At 37.0% G+C, this 22,787-nt stretch overlaps 1 protein-coding gene across 1 annotated transcript; it reads left to right on the top strand.

The window, feature by feature from the left end:
- The first annotated feature begins 1,269 nt into the window (after positions 1-1,269).
- LOC110798571 (uncharacterized) lies at positions 1,270-21,076 on the top strand. Its single transcript, XM_022003755.2, has 7 exons — positions 1,270-1,688; positions 2,695-2,918; positions 7,668-8,319; positions 8,824-9,190; positions 10,955-11,055; positions 19,350-19,544; positions 20,144-21,076. Exons 1-7 carry the CDS (start codon positions 1,491-1,493, stop codon positions 20,729-20,731), a joined length of 2,325 nt encoding a protein of 774 aa, XP_021859447.2. The 5' UTR covers positions 1,270-1,490; the 3' UTR covers positions 20,732-21,076.
- Positions 21,077-22,787: the final 1,711 nt, after the last annotated feature.

The following is a 22,787-nucleotide window of genomic DNA, read 5'->3' as shown; positions in this document are numbered from 1 at the left end:
CAATACCTGGTCGACCCGACATGATCAAACGTCAAAATGTTTATGTCGTTAGTCCAAAAAATGGGATAACAGAAGTGAAGCGCCACAAAGAGAATCGTGTCAATTTGCCAACCAAAATATGGTTTATGCACCCAGGTGCATAATGCTTGTTATCCCACTTTTTGGACTAACGACATAACTGCTCTGACGTTTGATCATGTCGTGTCAACCAGGTATTGTCGTGTCGCAGGTAAAATCGTGTCAAGCGAACGTGTTGAGTGTGACGTTAGACGACAAGGCTTAGGCGACACAAGACTAGCGACGAGGTATTGGCGACAAAGGACCAACAACGATCGATAAACGAATAAGCGAAGATAGGTTAAGATCCAAGCCCAAAGCCCAAAGTACACTGCGCCGTCACATGAGTAGAATTAGTCCAAGGAGTTGCCAAAGACTGCGGAAGTTGTTAAAGACTGGAGAGGATCATGGGAAACTGCTAAGAGAAGATCCCTATCTTCTAGGGATCCTTCCAACCAATGATGCCGTTGTTTTTTGCGTATAAAAGGAGAGGAGCAGTAACATGGGAGGACACAAGTTAACTCAAGCTCTCAAGCATTAAAACAATTATTATTCTCGTACTTTAAAGCATTCTTAGTATTAGCTATTATTCTTACAAAAAGCATAAACAATCATATACATTACTTAGGATACTTAGTGGATTGATAGCCTCATAGCTATCCGCGATTTTTTACCTTATTCCTGGGTTTTCCGCGTCAACACCTCTCTGTGTCATGTCTCCTTTATTTGCTTTCCATATTCATTGCTTAGTTAGTGTTGACCCAAGCCAAGTGTCGCCCCTAGACGAAATTTGGCATAAACAATGCTCACTGTGCACCCTCTTTTACAAAGAATATATAGTTCAAATACAAAGAACATATTATTCATACCCAAAGAACATATAGCCAATGAACATATAGTTCAAACCCATAGAACATATATTTTAAATATTTCACTAGTACATGTACATTGAAATCATTCTCAATGTTCATTAAATTTTCAATAAATGTTCAACAGGGTGCACAATGAGCACTGTGCACCCGGGTGTATAATCCAAATTGCGATTTGCCGACTTCCGAAACTCATATTGAACAAAAAAAATTGTTTGGTGACCTAAGAAAAAAAACTTGATTGCGTTTAAAGAAATGAGTACGAATTTCCTAAAAAAAATTAAAATAAAATAAAATTGAGTACGAGTAAAAAGGCTGTTGCGTAGTCCATTACCCGCAAAACATATTTTATAATTCGAGTTCAACCAAATCAAAACCGTCAAAAAAAATCCATAAACCGACCCACAAAAAGGATACAGTCGTTTCCTTTTCCTTGTCATTATTCCTCAAAAACATTTAAAAACATTTGAGAAATTCAATTTTGATTCCGGAAAAGGCATAATGATTACATACATAAATCTGTGTACAGTATGAAATAATTGGGTGTTTATTGAAGCTCTGGAAATGGTGATGATTTCAGTGTGGTTAATTGTGGGGTTCATAGTTGGGGCTTTAGCAGTTATTGCGGTTGAAGGTGTTGTGATTTTGTATGTGATCCGTCGATTAACTCAAACAAGTAAATCACCCCAATTTGGTGTTCATACTTCTCCTCAGAATCCTCTTGATTCTACTCAATCTGTTTCTTCTCTATGTCAGAAACAGGTAGTTTTCTCGCTCTTTAATTTATTATGTTGACGATTCTTGATTTTTAACATGTTGAACGTAAATTGGATTTGGGTTTGTTTTGAATGCTTAGAATGTTTCAATTAGTTTATTAATTGTGGAAAATTTCTGGGTTTGATTATGTGGGTAACAACATGCTTTATTCTTTTAGTATGTCAGAATCTAGATTTTTGTTTCTTACTGGGTTTACAGATGAATGTACTAGAATGTAGCAATTGCTTCAACAGTATTGTCTGGGTCTGGTTATGTGGGTAGGAACAACATGATTGTTTTTCTCAGTTTTTATTTTGTCGATTTGAGTATTTGGGAACTTCTTTTCATTAGGTAACTCAACAAAAATGTAGGGACTGTGTTTTTTATTTCTTATGTTTATTCGAAGTCTGTCAACCAAAGTGACGAGGAAGGATTTTGGAACACTAAGAAAATTCAAAGCAGTAGTTCTCACTTGCTTGATCCTGATTAGTTGAGTGATTTTTTTGATGTGACTGAAATTTAATCACGTCTAGAATTTATTTAATCTTCCTTTTTTCTGTTTAAATGCATGACAAACCATTTTCCTTGTTGAACTCTCCTTGATCATATCTCCTGATTGATCTTTGTGATGCTAGTTCTAGACTTAGTTGAAAGCTTGCTTGGATGGGATTTAAATTTTGTAACGATTTTAACAAGAGGCATGACAAGTGTTTAACAATGCTTTCAGCCTCATTAGCAAGGACACTGGGAGTCATATATATTCTTGCATTGTGTCTTGCTCCATCGTATAGGATGTACTCTGTATTTTGAACTTGTGTAATGTTCTACTTCGTACATATGTATTTAATATCCCTTAAATGCCTTCACTGATTTTTTAACAATTTCTTGATTTTATTTGGCAATTAACAATTTCTTGATTTCTTACTTCTTAATTTAATGATTGAGGATAAAAGATTAAATGTATGCTAGTGTTTGGCCAAGTTCTAAATTTTTTTTGCTTATTTTGTTGCAGGGAGTGGTTTGGGTTTTGGATCCAGAAAAACATCCTAAACTTCCTCCCATAGGTGAGCAAACTAGAAAGAGGGAAATGCTAGAGGTTTCCCCGGTCCGGAAACTTGCAAAAGTTAAAGAACGTATGCTTATTCTGGCAGAAGCAGATGGTTCGCTGACAAAAGTAATGCTGAAGGGTTGTAAAATAGTTGCAGTTTCTGCTACAAGCATGCCTACTAGAAAATGGTAACCCAAATTCCTTTTATTCACTTACTGTAGTGTGGTACACTGGTACTTCAGTTTGACTTTGCAATTGTATTTTTTCCCGATTGAATTATATAACCATAGTAATTATTGTACTGTGTCCTTGCCTCTCCCTTCAGGCACCCAGGAAATAAAAGAAAAATATTATGACGGTGCCCAAAATAATACGATCAATGTATTGGGCATTGAAGTAGATAAGGGCCTTAATAGTTAATACCTTAGAATGTCAATGCTTTTATGAGTTTTTATCTTTAAAGACTTTAAGTTATTCTGGAGATGTGTTAGTGTATTCAAATTTTTTATTTTGTTTTCGCCCTTGTTCGATCCAATCCACACATATATTCGAATTTTTGAGTTTAGTCCAAAATTCCACTAAATCCTATCCATTTTAGGATTTGTTAGTGTGTATCATATCTGAAAATCCAAATCGTTGAAGCTGAGATTTTCCCCCGACATAATGGTTGTGTCCTTCACTCCTTGTTTCTATTTAAATGGGATAAAATAGGAAGTAAATATTTAAACTATCCCTTACAAGCCCTAATGTTGGTCCACAAGCATGGTGTAAAAACTCGCCCGAGTTAACAAGGTTTTGGAGGCTGGCGATACCAGATATCCCGAGTTGTAAAGGTGTTTTTAAAGACGGCGAGATCTCGGCAGGTTCAACCGATCCGAACGAATTTTGTCCGCGTTAAACGTTATTAACCTCACATCTACTCGGTTTTCAGCCGAATTCCCCATGTTTTCGACAAAAAGAAAGGGAAAAGGAAAGAAATGGAGAAACTCCACTGAAACAGAGTAGAGAACTCCATTTTCAAATCTAAAACAAGAGAGGAGAGAGAAGGTAGACAAAGGAATTCATTTTGTCACCTGTACGGTTTAGAGGAGGGAACTAGGGTAGTTAGTGAGTGGGGCTGACATGGGGCTTTTATTTCAAATTTCAAATTCCTACGCGACAATCGCGACACGACCCGCGACTAACGCATCATTTCCGTTACCGAGACTCCGTGACCGATCCCGCGACCGTGACCGATACCGCATTTTTTATCTATGTCCACAAGCCCTAAATAAGCCTTGAAAATTAACAAAACCATGTATGTTTCTTAAAGAAGTCTTAAAAATTGGCTAGTTTGCCTAGTGGGGCTTATTACATTGATAGTCTAAAGTCTATTAAATAAAGTACATGACCCAATAAGAATGCCGAAAAAATCGGTTTCTTTACTTCAATTTGTTTTAGTCATCCTCAATCTAAAATTCAATCCGGAATCCAACTTTCAAAAATGATGAGTTAAAATCTAATCCGATTCATAATAAAATCTAATCCAAATTAGTAATTCCACTCGTGTCAAATGGTAAAAGCATATGAACACGTGGTTTGGAGGTTCAATTTTTTCTTTTGTGCGATTATGAACTTTTGTTCAAGCAAACGAGAACTTCTAATTTGAAATTGCAAACTTTATTCCATGGAATTGTTGAGGTCCTTGAAGTTTACTTTCAACTTGTGTAAAATGGTAAAATGTATATGAACATGTGGGGAGGGTGGGGGGGGGGGGGGGGGGGGGGTAATATATAGAGATTTTCTATGATGGGAAAATGAACTTGTACGCTTCTAATTTCTAATTTGAAGTTTTATCTTGAAGTTGGGTAAAGATTAGAAAATATGGTTTCATGTATGCTTTAGATGTATCCATTATTGTGGTCTAAAATGTTTACTTTTCTTTGGTCGTGGATTACTAATTTTATGATGGAGTAGGGTGGGGGGTTAGGGTATTTTTTAAGGTATTGTGGACAGGAGGTACTCCCTCTGTCCTTGGTTGTTTGCCCCATATTCTATTTTAGTCCGCCCCTTAAAGATCGCCCCATTTCCTTATACCATTTCCCCCACTTGCATAGACTCATCAAGTTTAAACAGCCAATATTACCCCCACTTCCTTGCATTTTTTTGGCCCAACCCTTAATAAAGCACATTTTGTCTATGGGGGCAAACAAATAGGGACGGAGGGAGTAATGTTGATGTTGAATTATAATATACTCCGTAAGTTGTAGTGGCGCATATGACTAAGCATAAATTTAATCTTTGTTATACAATGGATGGAGGATTGATTTAATAGTAGTACTAATTTTTTGGAGCTATATACGCTCCCAGAGCAACCAGCTATGATATCTCGCTGTCAGTGGACTACAAACTGAGAGACATCCATTCAAGGATGAGATGAATAAGAAAGACAAAAAAAAAGGCATGTAGAGAGGGAGGGAGGAAACTTATCTTGGATTGATGGAAAAGTTTGAAGTATGCCTCTTTATATGGCAGAGTTTGCATTGTAAGAAATATGTTAATGGCCCTTGGAAGAATACAATAACTTGGATAATTACAAATTTACAATCTTCTCTTGACTGGAGCATTTGGGAGCTTGCTTAATTTGACTATTTAAGCATGTGACACTATTGTTCTTTTTCATATTTCCATCCAACACTTTATATTAGAAGATTTTTTAAATTAATAAACTTTTAGATTGTTTCAATTGTTGAGATGACATGTTTGAGTGCTCCGTCCATTCTATTATTTTGTTTCTATGTTTACCACGTTCTTGATTGGTGTGTCCCCCCCCCCCCCCCCCCCCCCCCCCCCGGTTTCATGTATGCTTTAGATGTATCCATTATTGTGGTCTAAAATGTTTACTTTTCTTTGGTCGTGGATTACTAATTTTATGATGGAGTAGGGTGGGGGGTTAGGGTATTTTTTAAGGTATTGTGGACAGGAGGTACTCCCTCTGTCCTTGGTTGTTTGCCCCATATTCTATTTTAGTCCGCCCCTTAAAGATCGCCCCATTTCCTTATACCATTTCCCCCACTTGCATAGACTCATCAAGTTTAAACAGCCAATATTACCCCCACTTCCTTGCATTTTTTTGGCCCAACCCTTAATAAAGCACATTTTGTCTATGGGGGCAAACAAATAGGGACGGAGGGAGTAATGTTGATGTTGAATTATAATATACTCCGTAAGTTGTAGTGGCGCATATGACTAAGCATAAATTTAATCTTTGTTATACAATGGATGGAGGATTGATTTAATAGTAGTACTAATTTTTTGGAGCTATATGCGCTCCCAGAGCAACCAGCTATGATATCTCGCTGTCAGTGGACTACAAACTGAGAGACATCCATTCAAGGATGAGATGAATAAGAAAGACAAAAAAAAAGGCATGTAGAGAGGGAGGGAGGAAACTTATCTTGGATTGATGGAAAAGTTTGAAGTATGCCTCTTTATATGGCAGAGTTTGCATTGTAAGAAATATGTTAATGGCCCTTGGAAGAATACAATAACTTGGATAATTACAAATTTACAATCTTCTCTTGACTGGAGCATTTGGGAGCTTGCTTAATTTGACTATTTAAGCATGTGACACTATTGTTCTTTTTCATATTTCCATCCAACACTTTATATTAGAAGATTTTTTAAATTAATAAACTTTTAGATTGTTTCAATTGTTGAGATGACATGTTTGAGTGCTCCGTCCATTCTATTATTTTGTTTCTATGTTTACCACGTTCTTGATTGGTGTGTCTCCCCCCCCCCCCCCCCCCCCCCCTACTCTAGGCTTTACTTGGAAGAGAAATTATGATGACGGCCTGCAGAAGTTGGAAAACCTGGTTCAATCGTAAATCATAATTTATCTTGAATACATGTTTAGAGACCAACTACTTCCTCATCACCCATTTCTGTCTCTCTAACCTATGAAGTGTAGCTGTTCTGAGGTACTTTTATTTTTTTACGGTGGAGGGAGTAGGGTTTGTGTTTTATTTGCTTTTAAGGTAGCTTTAAGGAATTAGGATGACAAGTGGCTTATGAACCTGATAGCCGCGTTTGAGGATTCTTTTATCTTCCGGATTAAGTAGGTTGGTTCAGAGATTTCGTACTAGTTGTTTGCTGTGACCGGCTAATGAAGGGGTGACGAAGAGGGACTATAGAGAAAAGCATTGTGAAAGGGTGGTGGGAGGTGATATTTATTCAATAAAATTAAAAATACAAAAGCTAGACTGGTTAGAAAGTAACACGCGCAGTGTTACCAAATTCTCTAATCACCCCACGAACCGCGAACCGAAAAGGCGAATTATAACATGAAAATGGTACAATTTTGGTCTAACTTAGCAACATAGGTAGCGAATTACGATCCCATACCCAGTCTCATACTAGCGAATTAGGTAACAGTGAACACGCGTAACACTTAACCTGTTATGCCGGTTACTAACAGATCATGGACCATTTTAAGAAGACAGCCTTAAAGGTTGAGATTATTTTTAGTTAATCAAGGTGGGTCTCTTTAAATCAGACCACCCAAATATTGGATTATTATCAAATTTTCCTTAATTTTATCTGGGCTATTAAATTCCATTTACAGCCTGCAGTAAGACAAGCTGCTCTGGCTTGTTTAATTTGGAACAGCTATCAGATAGGTGAAAGCACAGTTTGTTTTAATTGCAATGTGTATGTCTGTTTTTTAATACTCGAAGGAGAAAAACAATATCATGGTTTCTTCTCTATTTTGGCCTCATATTGGGCAAAATCCATAATGGGTTTAGTATTTTGTCAATCCTATGAGCTGGTTGTTTTGAGCACTATCACAATAGCAGTTTATTCTGTTTTACTCGTAGATACATGATCACATTTTTAAAGGAGTAAATAGAGAATAATTAGCAACTTGAACCTGAAGGTTTTTTTCTTCTTTTCAGGGCAAAACGATTCCCAATCAAAATTGAAAGCAAGAATGCAGCTTTGTACCAAGGAAGCAAGGTGGTCTATATTTATGCAGAAACCTCCTGTGAGAAAGAATCTTGGTGCAGAGCTCTTCGTCTAGCCTCATTCGATGATAAAGAAAAACCACTCTGGTTTTCTAAGGTAAGTGAAGATTTCCGAGGCTATTTGAAGTCACTAAGTGAAGGATATCCTTTTCTTATCAAACCCTCAATGGGTTGTCAATGGGGGCCCTTGGATAAGGTTAACCGGCTTGATGATCACCCATCAAAAGTACGTCAGATTTGGAGAAAGCTTTCAAGGAGAACTTCTTTGGCTACTCTTGATGAGAAAAGGGTTGCGGATACATCTCATGTTTTCCAAGATCCTTCTTCTGTTCCAATTATTACAAAGACTGCTATTCCGGGGAAGATGCGTAATGAATGTGAGGAAGACAGCTTTTCTGTTTCTTCTACTGCATCTTCTCGTTCGGGGAACTCAACTCATGGGTCTGAGGTATCTGACGCAGACACAACTGAGAAGTTTGTTGTTGATGAGGGTACACTTTGCTGGAATTTACTGGTATCTCGGTTGTTTTTCGATGCCAAGAGCAATGCAGATATCAAAGCTGGTTTAAAGGCTCGGATTCAGGTTCTTGTTTTTTTGTTTTTTTTAAACATTATCTATCCTATTACTTAGCATTCAAATTTTATCATGGCGAGTTTGGAGATATGTGACTTATTTTTAATGCTTCATGAGTTTTGAATTTGTGTCTAAGAGGAATCCAGAGAGCAGAGTTGTGGTAGTAGGTCTGTCAAATTGCTCCTGTTCTTGATTCCCTCATTTGCCTTACAGTATCAACTTTAACCACCATTTCTGATTGCCTTTTCCAATTCCTTCTGTCTGATTGTTAGAACATTAAATAAAGGAGATTTGGATGGTTTCAACTTTCATAGTTTTTGGTGGAAAGGTCTTCCATCTTAATTTTTATTGGCTTGTGTTGTTGATGAAAGGTTAAACAAACTGTCAAGGAGTGGATGATGTTTGCTTGATTCCCCTTTTCTCTGCTTTGAATAGTTGTTAGCGTTAGAATATTATTTTCTCTTCTGGGTGGGTGACTTTCAGTTTTTTGTACTTGCATGTATGATGTACCAGAGATCACTCTCAAACATGAGACTGCCCACTTATATTGGTGAAGTGACCTGCATTGATGTGGATACGGGTAATTTACCCCCTTATATCCACGGGATGAGGGCTGTTCCTACAGACATGAATGATGTTTTGGCCATGGAAATGGATATAGAGTATTCTGGTGGAATGGTTTTGTATGTTGAAGCCAGACTTGAAGTGCCTGAACTAGATTCTCAAAATGGCTTGGTAGATCCAAATCCTGAAGCAAGCTCTGTTGGGGAGGCAACAACTAATCTTTTGGAGGATTTTAAGAACTTGCGAGACGATTTCAAGCTTTTTGATGGAAATTATGATTCTTCAGAACGGAAGGATGCAGAAGATCTTAAACATGGTGAGTTGTCTTGTGAATTTTTTAAAAGAATATGTATGAAGTTACCTTTTATTTACCATGTTTTAGAACCACTAATTGGTAGTGTTCATTGAACACATTTTTCTGTTAAGATAATTGTTTTTAAGAAAAATATTATCCACTGTAATTTGTAAAAGGTGATATTTCAAAGGTAGTACAACAATTATTATCAAATGAGCTGCAAACTTTTAAATTCAACAAAAAGGATAGAATAAGAGTGTGTATACAACAATAATACCAAAGCCTTCAATCCTAAAAGGATGAGATTGGCTGCATGAACCAAGTACTCATGGCCTGTGGTCGTCTACAAAGATAGTCTTTCCCATTTATGCTCTTGCAAACCCTTTTTCATTCCATTTTTAACTCCCTTTATCTATTATATTTGTTCTCCCTCAGCTTCTTATGAAACTCTCTCAACTTTCCACTTTCCTTACTGGTAATTATTCCGGTCGACGTCTTTCATGCCTTAGCCAATGTAGCCGGTTCTCCCTTGTCTTTTACAAACCAACACAAAAGTATTAAGAAAAAATTAAAAAAATGTGGCATTTGTTGTATATGATTCAAAGCAGAAAAAGACCGTATAGAAGTATAAAACAATGATCTGCTAGTATATAATCACCTTATACTTACGGAGTGTTTGGTTTTTGTAAAATGTTTTCCTGGAAATGATTTTTCCCTTTCAACTATTTTCCATTGTTTGTTTCGCGAGGAGTGTTAAACAATTTTCCAATGATGGGAAAAACTCGCCCAAGGGTGAAGAACATTTTCCATTTGAAAGGAAGGGAAACCAAATTTCCTTCTTACCTCCTCTCCTCTCTTCCCATCAATCCTTACCCATCAACTCCCGTTTTCCTTTTCTCTATGCCTTTACTTGTAAGGAACCAAACAATGGAAAACTAATTTAGAATTGTGTTTCCATTTCCCTTTGGAAAATATATGTAGTAGACTAGTAGCTAGCTACTTGAATGTAGAAATCCTTATAGAATTCGATAACCCATTACAGTATTAGCTAGCAGGTTATTAATTCTGAGTTATCCTAATATTTTGTTTACATTGCCTCTTAGTTTGTTTCTCCCTAGGCTGTTAATGCACTCTGGAACAAGTGTTGGAGAATATTTTTCCTTTCATGTTCTACTAAAGGCGGGTGCTTCTTTACATATACTGAATTTTGGAGTCGAATTTTCTTTTTCTGAAATTTGGTCAACAACATTCTCGTCTGTTTGATCAGTTCAGCAAGGGAAAATTTCTAAGTGCTGGGGTCCTCATGTTGTTGGTAATTTTCTTATGAGTCGAGGAAGAACATTTCGAAATTCAATGATAAAGATCCACCCCACCCGGTGCAATGATGAGTTAAACCCTTCTCAATTCTGTGCTTTCCCCAACATCGCCGTTGCAATTTTGCTCCATAAAATGCTGAAAGAACTTCACAGCATCTTAGTAGTAATCAATGTCCAAGACTACTTTGTCGTGTAGGCTGTGTAGCCAAAGTTAAAAGTATATTCCTAAAGAACAAGGAATCTAATATAAATTTCCTACTACTAACAAGAACTAGTTCTATGGAGATGAGGACCTATACTCTTGTTGGCAGAGTCCCTGGATATGTTCCATCCAATAATGTTTGTTCTGTTCTGTTTACTAATTCAAACTCTTTTTGAGAAGTCACTCTACTATGGAAACAAAATTAGATGATATTCTCAAGTGTTGCTGTTTCTTTATCTTTATGCTCTTCCTGTTCATAATTTTCAGAAACACTGAGGAATTCCAGGACAGGTGCATCCACTTCAGGTTCTGGTTCTGGTTCAAGGTGGAAGTCTATTTTTAATTCTGTTGCCAAACACGTGTCTCAGGTTTGCTACACTTTTTGACATATTCATAGTGCAAGTTTCAGAATGCTATTGAATGGAATACATGATTAAATTCTGCGTTATTCTTCTTGTATCTAAATTTTCTGCTTGGTTATAAATCCTTCTTTGAGTTTTATCACATAACTGGTTAGTGGTTCTGAGAGACCTGGTAGCCACTGCATTTGATTATTTATTTCTGTTAAAACTTGTCATCTGTTCTTCAGCAACCTGTCAACGTGTTGAAGTTGGGATATGGTAAGTGGCCTTGTTCATCCCTCTTCTTCCTGTTCATGTTCCAGGCTGCTTCCCTATCACGTAGGTGGTTAAGACACGTGGAGCCCCTTCGCAGGGGAAAGGGATGGTTTGCGGGGAGGTTTTTAATCCAATGGTAAAAAATGTACTCTTCTTGCTGTACATGTTGCATTCCCTATTACGTAGGAGTGAAGATTGGATAACCGGGGGACTGCGGGGTTGTCAAGTGGGGAGGTTTTGTTAGTTTGAGTTGATGGTAAATCTCAAAAGTAATACTCTTCTGCGGGGGTAGGGGGGCTGACTAACAGTGCTTTCTGCTGTTACAATTTTGTTCTGAGCTTAGCCTTGAATATCAGCACCTCCTGATTGTACTTATGTCCTTTTCTTAACAAAATAGAGTTTCATTAAAGGACCAAATACTGTTCAAACAAAGACCTAAAAGTATCAAGGAGCAATGTCCAAGTCCAAGTAGATCACACAAACCTTCTTTTTTTCTGAGTTTAAGACTTGGGTAACCCAGTAAGATTATGAGCTAAGACAAAATATGAACTAAACATCATAAGTTATGAAGAGGTTCCCGTCTGGCAGAATAAGGGGTTTTAAATGTATGCAGCCATTCCCCTGAAACAGCCGAGAGACTACTTCCAAATGTAATCTGATTCTTAATGGTTAGATGCTGCTTTTCTATAAATATAAAAAGCAGACATGTTAATTAACCATTTTAATTTAGTCTAGCACAATCCAAAAGTTGACATTGACTCTAGTTGAAAAGAGCAGAAATTAGCCAACACGAAATCGTATTTTCTTCACATCAATGTTTACAGGCAGACTTTTGCTCTTGAATAGGTTTTTAGATAAGGTCAAGTGTGGCCCCACGTAGTGTTATCTGCTCCCTGACCTAACCTGACCTGAAGGCCACATAGCTTTGTGCATACATAGCCTCAAGACTACCATTCGGTCATAACAATGATCAATAAGCCTGTAGAAGTTTCAGATGTTTCCAACAAATTGAGCAGTGAAGGTGCGTATCGTCATTCTTCGCAGGACCACTGGGACAAAACATGGATCGGGTGTGAGAAGGACCTGGAAGGTTTATTTACTATTGGTTGCATTGTGTGATGAACTGGTAATTTAATAAAATAAAGAGAGCAGGTGAGATTTTTATTGAATTGCTGAAAAAGATGACGAAAGCTTTGGAGAAGCTTGATTCTCTCCCAAACAAAACTAAAGGAAAATGGAAACTCTCAATAATATTCTTCATGTTTTTTTCATTACTGACCTCCTTTGTATATAGGATTCCTCAGTCTACTTAACTAACTTCCTTCTTCTACAAGCATTTCTTGAGATGTTCTTTTCTTTCCAAATGATTGCATGAAGAGGAAATGGTGATGAAGTATGAATTGCTTCAAAGACTAGTGTAGAAGGATCTGCAGGAAAAGTACAGTGAGTTATCAGCTTCTAACTCCTATCATCAGCAGTGTAATAGAAAAAATAGGTCCTCGTGTGAGTCGTGTCTTCCCGTGTTGGTCTCTGAATAGTAACTGATGCACAATAACACCAATAGTTGGGATCAAGGGGACCTTAGAAAAAGCTGAGGAAGACCGAAGATGACTTGGATAGAAGGAGTTAAAAACGATATGAAGAAGTTGGGTTTATTGGAGCATATGACGCTACATAGAAGGGAATGGAGAGGATCATGGGTTGATTAATCACAGGAGATGATCACATGGGTTGATAAAAATCTTGGTTCATGTAGCCGGCCCATTGTTGGATTATGGCTTCAATGTTGTTGTTGAAGGAGAGGTGGACATAGTATTGGTCCAGCATAATTGGTGTTTGTGCTTCAGGTTCTATGGTTGTGTACTGTTAGTGGCTGGGCCGGTTGGCTCAATTTGGACTGGACTGATAGCGTTAATAGCACTATAGGAGAAAGCATAGGTTCTGGTCTGGTCCAGTTTGGATCGATCTATCCCATCTTATTTTTTGCTTCCTTTTACCTTCTTCGATTCATGAGCCACTTTTTGGTAGCCTACAAGCCTTGCAATTCAACACAGTTTGCGTCCCATGTCATTCAGTGGTAGTCAGTCACTAGAGAGGCCATATGACTCTGACTTACTTAGTAGGAGCACAGGCTTAGCTAGCCTGCAATGGCTAACCTCCCTACATTATGGCCTTTTCTTTCTCTTGTTTGTTTAAGTTCTCATGTATGGAAAATTTTAGTTTGCAGATACCTAGGAATTTCAACGCGTCGAGTTGAGTCCTGTATTAACTTAATCGAGCTAATTTTGATTGTTCTAGCTTTGCGCGCATGAGTAGCTTGTTTGAATTCGAGTCAGTGATCGAGCTAATCGAGTTTAAACGACTCTAATTGCTAATCAACTTCATATGTTCAAATATAAAAATAAAATTAAGAAACTCAATTTTCTCAAAATTATACTCCCCCTGTCCAAATTACTCGTACCACATTGAATGGCGCAAGAATTTAGGCAAGTGAATTAACTTTATACTTATGTTATAGTCGGGAAACTTTTTATTATAGTTATTGGGAGGCCATTTCTGCAAAATTTCCTTACTTGTCCAAGATCTTCTTCAACATCCATGAATCTCATTAGGAATGGGCATACTCCATATATCTCTATCTTTAACATATATCTCTATCTTTAACATAGTATGTGCGCAACCATTTAATCCGCATTTTATCTTGTTTCTGAGAAACAGACCAAAATATTTCGAAATTGCAGCCCTATTCCAAGTTGGCATATAGGGCTGCAGCCCTATTGTGACAACTTGACCACAAAAAGGTCCTGCAATTTCTTTGAACCTCCTTCATAACTTTTTTGGTATCAGAAAAATCTCGGACCAATAAGATTGAATACCAAATAAAACCACTTCAATAAGTTGGAGCCTTCCTGCATATGTAAGTATGTAAGTTGTTTTGCACTCCACATCTTTATTCTTGCCACTATACTCTCAATCAGAGGTTTTCATTGATTGTATTATAGCTTCTTTGAAGCCAAGAGCACACTGAATTACCTAAATGCCTAAAAGGTAAATCTCCTTGATCCATGTTCAACTTAGGTTTAATGCTAGCACTCTCTTCAATCAACAACCGACATGGATACAGACTACTTTTCTCCATATTTACTTCTAACCCGCACTATAAAATTTCTAAATGCAGTAAATAAAAGATAAAAGATCAGCAGACATGTTATTGCCTGTAGCAAACATCAATAAATCGTTAGCAAACATCATATGAGTGAACTTCACCTTCTCACATCTTGGGTGAAAATTAAAGGTAGGATATCATCTAAAGAACCGAAACACCTTGAGAGGTAGTCCATCGCGATGGAAAATAAGAAAGGGGACATCGGATCTCCCTTCCTCGCGGGGAAAGGCTTACAAGACTTGCCATGAATAAGAATGGAATAGGATACTGATTGTACACATTCCATAATACACCCTCACATACTTATGAGGAAAGCCTATCCACATTCCTTAAATAAGGCCATTCTAAGGAGTCGTAAGCTTTCTTTAAATCTATCTTCAACATGCATCTAGGGGACATGTGTTTCATGTTATACCCCTTTATGAGCTCTGCTGCAAGCAAGCAAAATATTATCTGCTATGTGTCTTTTAGGGATAAAATCAGATTGAGCAACATCTTTTACCTCATGACCTTTTGCATTCTACTAGTTATAACCTTGGCAATGGTTTTTTACACAAGGGAGCAGCATTGCAATAGTTCTGTAATCGTTGTAGTACTAGGAGCGAGAATTTTAGGGATCAATGTTAGTGAATTGGTATTTACTTGAGGCAAGAGTTCGGAAGATTGAAAGAATTCCTTCACTGTTGTGTATCATCTGCTTTAACCTTTAACCAGATGCCATGCGTTCTTAAAAAACAACATTAATGCTCTGTTTTGTTCACCTTATTTCCACTTATTTCAGAAAAATAAGTTCAGATAAGTTCAGATAAGATAAGTTCAGGATAAAGAAGGGTTGGCCAAATACAATTTATAACTAAAATAAGTTGAGATAAGTTCAGTTAAGTTTAGATAAGTTTAGATAAAATAAGTTTAGAAAAAATAATTAAAAATTAGGTGAGTAGAACTATTACGACCTAAAATTGTGAAAATTAGGCGAGTGAAAATTATAAGTGAAAATTTGTCGTGCAAGATGTCTATGCTTTTACGACCTTAACCTTTCTTTCAAAGACAAGAAATAGAAATGATAGTTGCTATCTCCCAGTCCCAATTGCAGCGACTGAATCCTGGATTTTTTCTTTATAGCATTTTCCTCTATGAGAGAGCCACTTCTTTAGTTGAAACTGACAATCATTCTGCAGTTCATGTAACCTGATGTCACTAGGCCTCTCAGACAACTCACTTTGAACCAAATCAAGCTCACTTCTGCTCTATTCTATCCTACCGGAAACATGCAATCACCTTTTTATGCAAATTTTTAAGAGCAACTTTAGAATTCTGTATCTTCTTCCATAAATGAGACATTGCGGTTCCTTGATAATTAAACATGCAATCACCTTTTTAGAGTTCTCATGATCAGCAATATAGTTTAAAAATCCAAAAGGCCTTTCTCTGCTATTATGCTGAAGATTGCAGTTGACCACCAATGGTGTATGGTCGACAAGGAGAAATTCATGTATTCTACTGGGATTCCAGCAAAATGAGAGTGTCGTAAACTGTTACCCACTTCCCTATCAATTTTACTAAGAATTCTGCCTTCTCCATTACCCTTGTTAGTCCATGAGTATTAATGGACATTTCTATGGAGCTCAGATCTACTGGTAGCTCTGCAAAATCTGTAGCTTCATTCTCAACTACAGGATTCCCGTTAACTCAAAACAACATTATAATCAACAATAGCCAACCAAGGGATAAATGTGGTTTTATTAACTCTCAACAACTGATCCCACAGAGTTTTTCCTATCGTCATTCGTATGTCAACGTTAAACTGCTGACAAAGTTCTTGGTAAATTACTAGATTTATGCATTATAGAACAATGAATGACTTGTTTAGAATCTCAAATCACCTTTAGGTTGCGTTTGGAAACATGGAATTCATTTCAAATGATGGAATTCAATTAATGGAATTGAAATCTTGGAATTCAATTCCAAATTTTGTGTTTGGAAAATATAAGAATTTCAAATGCAGAATTTCAAATTTTAATACTCTCTCCGTTCTTGTTTATTAGCCCCTTATGAATATTGAACAATCCAATAAAAGGACACCTTGCATGTGAATCTCTAAAGAAACTCACCCATGCGGGGAGTGAAATGTTTAGTGTTTTTAAATCAGAAAATAAAGGGACCACTTGCATATTTAATTGGGATGAAAAGAGAATTACAATTGTAATATAAGGGTAAAAGGGGAATAATTGTTGAACAAATAAGGAAAGATTCTAAAAGGGACTAACAAAAAAAATATCCCAATACGGAAAGGGGACTAATAAACAAGAACTGAGGGAGTAGATTGTTCGGGAACTAAAGGAGATTCAATTGATTTAATGCAGTGCTTTGCTTGTTAACTAATCATTAAAAAAACATATTACACCAAAAAAAAGTCAAGAACAATGGTGTTAATGCCTGTAGAATCCCTTTAAACTACTGTCCACAAGCGGAAAAAAGATTATGTTAATTCAACAACAATTATGTCGATTCATGAAATTATTTGATTAATCAACAATGAAATACATAAAATTTAAATCAGCCTTGCTAATCAACAACTGGAGTGCCATTCGAGTCTGGGGGAAAAAGCATAACCCTAACTCTTTCGATTTTCCTCAATCTGTTAACGTTATTCCATGAATCAAGGAAAGGAGGATGGAAGGATCAACCCCGATTTCCAGCAACATGTCAGTGGTGGGCCTGGTGGTGGTGACGATGAGGATGTGAGGCGGCAACGGCAAGAAGGGCGATGAGGAGGTTGCGAGAACGAGTTGTGAGGAGATTGAACAAGATAAGGGTGAACAGAAGAGAGAATTGATGGAGGTTGAGAGGAGGCAATAAGAAGTTGGAGGTGGAGGTTGTGGTGGTTCTCTTGGTGGTGGCGATGGAGTCACTGATTTTTTTTATTCTTTTTCTTTTGGAGGGGATGTAGTCACTTAACTTAGAGGAGAGAGAATGGTAGTTGGCAGCAACTCAGTGATGGAGCAAGTCAGCAAGCTTCAATTTGAAAGATTTGAAATGTCTGTAATTTAGAATTCATTTCAAATATTAGGCCCAAACTTATTTTTCCATGTCCTTGGATTTGAGCCAAATCCAAATACAATTCTTTTTAATTACCAAACAGGTTATTTGGGCAAAATCCAGCATTTGAAATGAAATCCCCATTCCCAAACAGGCCACTAAAGTAATCAACTTATGATTCCATCCAACCCAAACTCTACCCGTAGGAGAGTAGTCATAATTACATTCCCAGTCCACATATTTCCAAACTTCTTCATTATCTTTCCTTTGTTCTTGAGTCTAACTCTAGTTTCTTAAAGAAGGATTATGCCTATTTGATTATTAGCAAGTAAATTCTTTATTTCAGCTACTTTAATAGGGTCATTAATATTCGAAGAACAGGTAATCATCTAAATGATATAATTTATCCTGCCAATCACGCCTCATGTGCCTTCTCTTCATTCGCCGTGCTAGATTCAGGTGCTTTGTATTTAGCTGTAGCAACAGATTTACCATGGGAATGCCTGAATCCAGATCTTGTTACTATCCTCCATCCATTCTCATCCACTTCAGTAGAGTTACTACTACTGGTAGTAGTAGTAGTAGTAGTTGTAGGAGTAGTAGAAGTAACAGTTCTTCTCACTTGCCCATTTAGAGGAGTAGTGACTTTGTGCTTATCTCTTTGTCTCGGGAACAATCTTCTTAGGAGTTCACCTCTTCGTGACCTTTGGAGCAGGTTTAAACCTTGTTCTAGAGTCTGGAGTCCTCTTGACCTTGCAATAATGACCAACTGCTTGGCAATGCTGAAAGAAAAACGAGACCAGTAATAGATCACCTTTTGTTCAATTATTTTCCCATTTGGATCCTCTAGAAGCACCTTGTCATGAAGAGGTTTAGTTACATCCATTTCTATAAGCATTATGGCTAAAGAAACCCACATTTGCTTTGATGTGCATTCATCTGCAAATAAGGGAACATCCAAAAGGCTTCCAATTCTTCTCAACGAGTCTGCACTCCAACAGCTTAATGGCAGAGTTGGCAACCTTGTCCACTGTGGAATTACCCTCAAAACCTCCTCATGAAAATTGAAGTTTGCTGACCAAGCATGGACAATCATTGGCCATTTGGTCTTCAGTTAAAAGATCGCGGACCAGCATATAGGGCTTCATTCTTATCATCAGTTGTAGCAAATTTGATGATATAATAACCATCATCGTGTAAATAAACACTAGGCTTACTTACATGGTTCCATTCCTAAGCAATTAACTTCATAACACGACGCAATAGAGGGTGTGTCATCAACAACATACATAACTAATGCATTTTCCCAGTAGAGTGTGTGTCACCAACAACGTACATAACTAATGCATTTGCCCAATAGAGGGTGTGTTACTAACAACACATAACTAATGCATTTGCCCAATAGAGGGTGTGTCACCAACAACATACATAACTAATTAAGTAACAAGTTAAGCGGTCCCAAAGAAAGTGAGTATTTTATAGAAAGTGTTGCAAATAATTTGTGACAACTTTATAAAGAAAGTGGTCCAAGTAATTTGGGACAGAAAGAGTAATAACTGACGTGCTCCTTTGGGCACATAGTTTAAGAAAATAGCAAGGCTCCTTGGCGTTAAATGGTCACTAGAACTTGACCTGAGGAGTTTTTATTTCTCAGAATGATAATAATGCAAGCTGTGATATAGTTTTGGTGGTAGTGTGTATGTGTAGTTAACTGTGTGTATATGGTGCACGTACGTGGTTACAGCTCAAAATACCATTGTGAACCTTACTTTCCTGTATTCTATAATTTTTATGTTTAAAGTTTGAGATTGATTTCAATAAAAATTCTTTAAAATTGAAGGTACCTCTTACTTTGGATATAAGGGTGGCCACATTGAAAGGGACAATTCAGTTGCATATGAAGCCACCGCCTTCTGATCAGCTCTGGTTCGGCTTCACCTGCATGCCTGATATACAATTCCATTTGGAGTCCTCTGTCAAGGATCACAAAGTCACCAATGGACGTGTAGCTTCATTTCTGATAAATAGGTTTAAGGTGAGATATAGGTGTAACTACATGATTTGACATTAAAAAATATGCTCCTGATTATAGTTTGAATTTTCCCATGAATTTTAACTTTATTGGCTTTTAATTTTTATCTCTCTACAATGTATTGCATTAATGACATTCATGATACATTGTCCTCTAGTACCCCTAAATTGTTTATTCATTCATGTTATAAACTATGAATTGATTAGTGATATGTGACATATGTCCATGTTGTCCTTAACCCAATGCATATACTTCTTGAGATCATAATCTGGACCAATATCTGATTCAGTAAGGTACTTAAGCAACTTTGATTGTCGTGTTGGATGTTTTTTTTTTGCTGTAGAAGCTGTGATATATGGGCTATAGCTCCTGTTTTGGTGTACGACCTGCATTATATTCTCTGTTGTATGCACTGTGGCGCTTGAGACAATCTGTTTTTTTTTTTTTTTTTTTTTTTTTTTATTTTTTTTTATTGTAAATGTTAACTGTTCTCAAGAAGATTTCTGAAAATGGTCACCTGAAAAGGAGTTGATTTAACATCCTAGAACTAGAGTCATGCAGGCTTGTATTTTGCTGATCCTGCAGTTGTAATTCTAATGCAGGCATCTATTCGGGAGACACTAGTGCTTCCAAATTGTGAAAGTGTTTGTATTCCATGGATGTTGGCAGAGAAAGATGATTGGGTCCCGTGTAATTCTGCTCCATTGATGTGGCTGAATAGGGAAGCGTCATCTGATACTTCTTCAAATGAAGTGCCAAGAGACAAAAGAACGGAGGATAGGGATCTAGAGAGCAAGCAAGGGAAGCAGAAGAAGGTTGATTCTGTAAAGCAACCTATAAATGAAGAAAATGATCAAGCTGTCCTCTCTACAGCCGTTCGTAGAAGTTCTTCTGAAAGCAGTGTCCCTTCTCAGGATTTGAAAACGCCATTGCTGCAGAATGAAGAATCTAGAGATTTGGTTCTGCATAGGAAACAAGAGAATCCTGAATGTCAATCACCTTCTAGGTATGTAAGCTTGAGAGAAGAAAGGAACAATCTTGAAGATGATGATACAAAGTCTAAGAAGCCAGTGGGAAGAAAAGCTAGGATGTTCGACTTGGGGAAAAAAATGGGTGAGAAACTTGAAGAGAAGAGGCGCCATATCGAAGAAAAGAGTAGGAATATTGTTGAAAAGATGCGAGGGCCTTGAAGTTGCCTGAATATTATGGCCAATTCTTGCATTCTTTCTTCTACTCAATAGTCAATACTCATTTTGTTCTACATTTGCACTTTATTTTTATTTTTTCGGGTTTTGCAAAGAAAATTCCGGAGAAGGTGGTGTGACAGCAGTGATTTCCAGTCTGTGATAAGTGTTTAGAGTTTTCACTGTGGTGTACAAATCTGTGAATGAGTAACAATTGGAGAACAGGAACTGGTATCGGAAACTAATTTTTTTTAAGTGTATAGGAACGAAAAATCAAGTGTCTACACTACAGATTCTAGACCCGCTTATGGGATTGTTACTCCATATATACTAGTACCGTTTTAAGGATCATTTCTGCACTTTTATTAAAGAGATTGTACCGTTCTGTTATTGTTGTTAAATATCCATTTAGTCATGTAAACTGTTTGTCAAATCATTCTTTTCCGGCGAGGTTAATTCTCTGTAATTGGAAAAGATGGGTAGCTCTCATGAAACATGACCATGGTAGTGGAAGTAATATTGACCACATATATTGATTTTATTTATCTTATTTTATTTTATTTTATGTTTATATTTTTTATTCAAAAATCATTTAATTGATTTTTGGGAAATATGAAAAATTATTATGAAAGTAGAGAGAAAGGAAGAGAGAGGAAGAGAGAAACTGTATGTCGGTTATATTATTCATTCATTAGGCATATCTAATATATACACATACATAGTATTATATAGGGGTAAGGGTATAATGGGCATCCACCCTAATATATATTTTATAACACTTCCCCTTGGATGTCCATTATCCAAAACAATACAATGCCTTATAATGCGCATGAAATGCTGCCTCATTAAAAACCTTATCAGGAAAACCCAGTGGGAAAAACCATGGTTAAGGGAAAAAGAGTGTAGCGCGCATTAACCCCCTAATGACAATATAACTGAAGATCTTTGAGACGGCACAATCCAACCAGGTGAATAAACTTTTTAAATGTAGCAGTAGGAAGCGCCTTAGTAAACAAACCTGCCAAATTTTCACTTGAACGAATCTGCAAGACATTTGTATCGCCATTCTTCTAAAGTTCATGAGTGAAAAAGAATTTTGGTGAGATGTGCTTTGTTCTATCACCTTTGATGTATCCTTCCATGAGCTGTGCAATACATGCTGCATTATCGTCATATAAAAGTGTTGGTGCCTCTTTCCCGGAAGATAAACCACAATCTTCTCTTATATGCTGAATCACAGAACTTAGCCATATACATTCACGACTAGCCTCGTGAGTTGCTAAAATCTCAGAATGGTTAGAGGAAGTAGCTGGCTGCAATAGTTTGCTTCATAGAATGCCAAGAAATGGCAGTACCTCCACATATGAATAAATATCCCGTTTGTGATAGACCATTATGAGGATCATATAAATACCCTGCATCTGCAAAACCAACTAAACCCTCTTTGGATACATTAGGAAAGAACAAACCCATATCTTTTGTACCTTGTAGATAACGAAGTACATGTTTAATCCCATTCCAATGCCTCCGGGTTGGACATGAGCTAAACCTTGCTAACAAATTTACAGAAAATAATATGTCAAGTCTTGTATGACTAGCAAGATACATCAATGCCCCAATTTCACTTAAGTATTGTACTTCAGGACCAAGAATTTCTTCATCATTTTCCCGAGGACGGAAAGGGTCCTTATCCACATCAAGTGATCTTACAACCATAGGGCTACTCAATGGATGTGCTTGATTCATAGAGAACCTTTTTAGCACCTTTTCTGTATATGTTGTTTGATGCACAAGGATTCCATTCTTTAGGTGCTCAATTTGTAATCCTAAGCAAAATTTTGCCTTTCCAAGATCTTTCATTTCAAATTCTTTCTTTAAACATTCCATTGTGGTGGAAATCTCTTCAGGAGTTCCAACAATGTTTAGATCATCACCATACACTGCAATTATAACAAATCCTGATCCAAATCTCTTTACAAAAATGCATGGGTTAATAGGATCATTCTTATAGCCTTCTTTCAACAAGTGCTCACTAAGGCAGTTATACTATATACGCCCAGAT

Source organism: Spinacia oleracea, chromosome 2, assembly GCF_020520425.1.
Source record: "Spinacia oleracea cultivar Varoflay chromosome 2, BTI_SOV_V1, whole genome shotgun sequence".
Lineage (NCBI taxonomy): Eukaryota > Viridiplantae > Streptophyta > Magnoliopsida > Caryophyllales > Amaranthaceae > Spinacia > Spinacia oleracea.
This window is presented reverse-complemented; position numbering and strand designations above follow the sequence as displayed.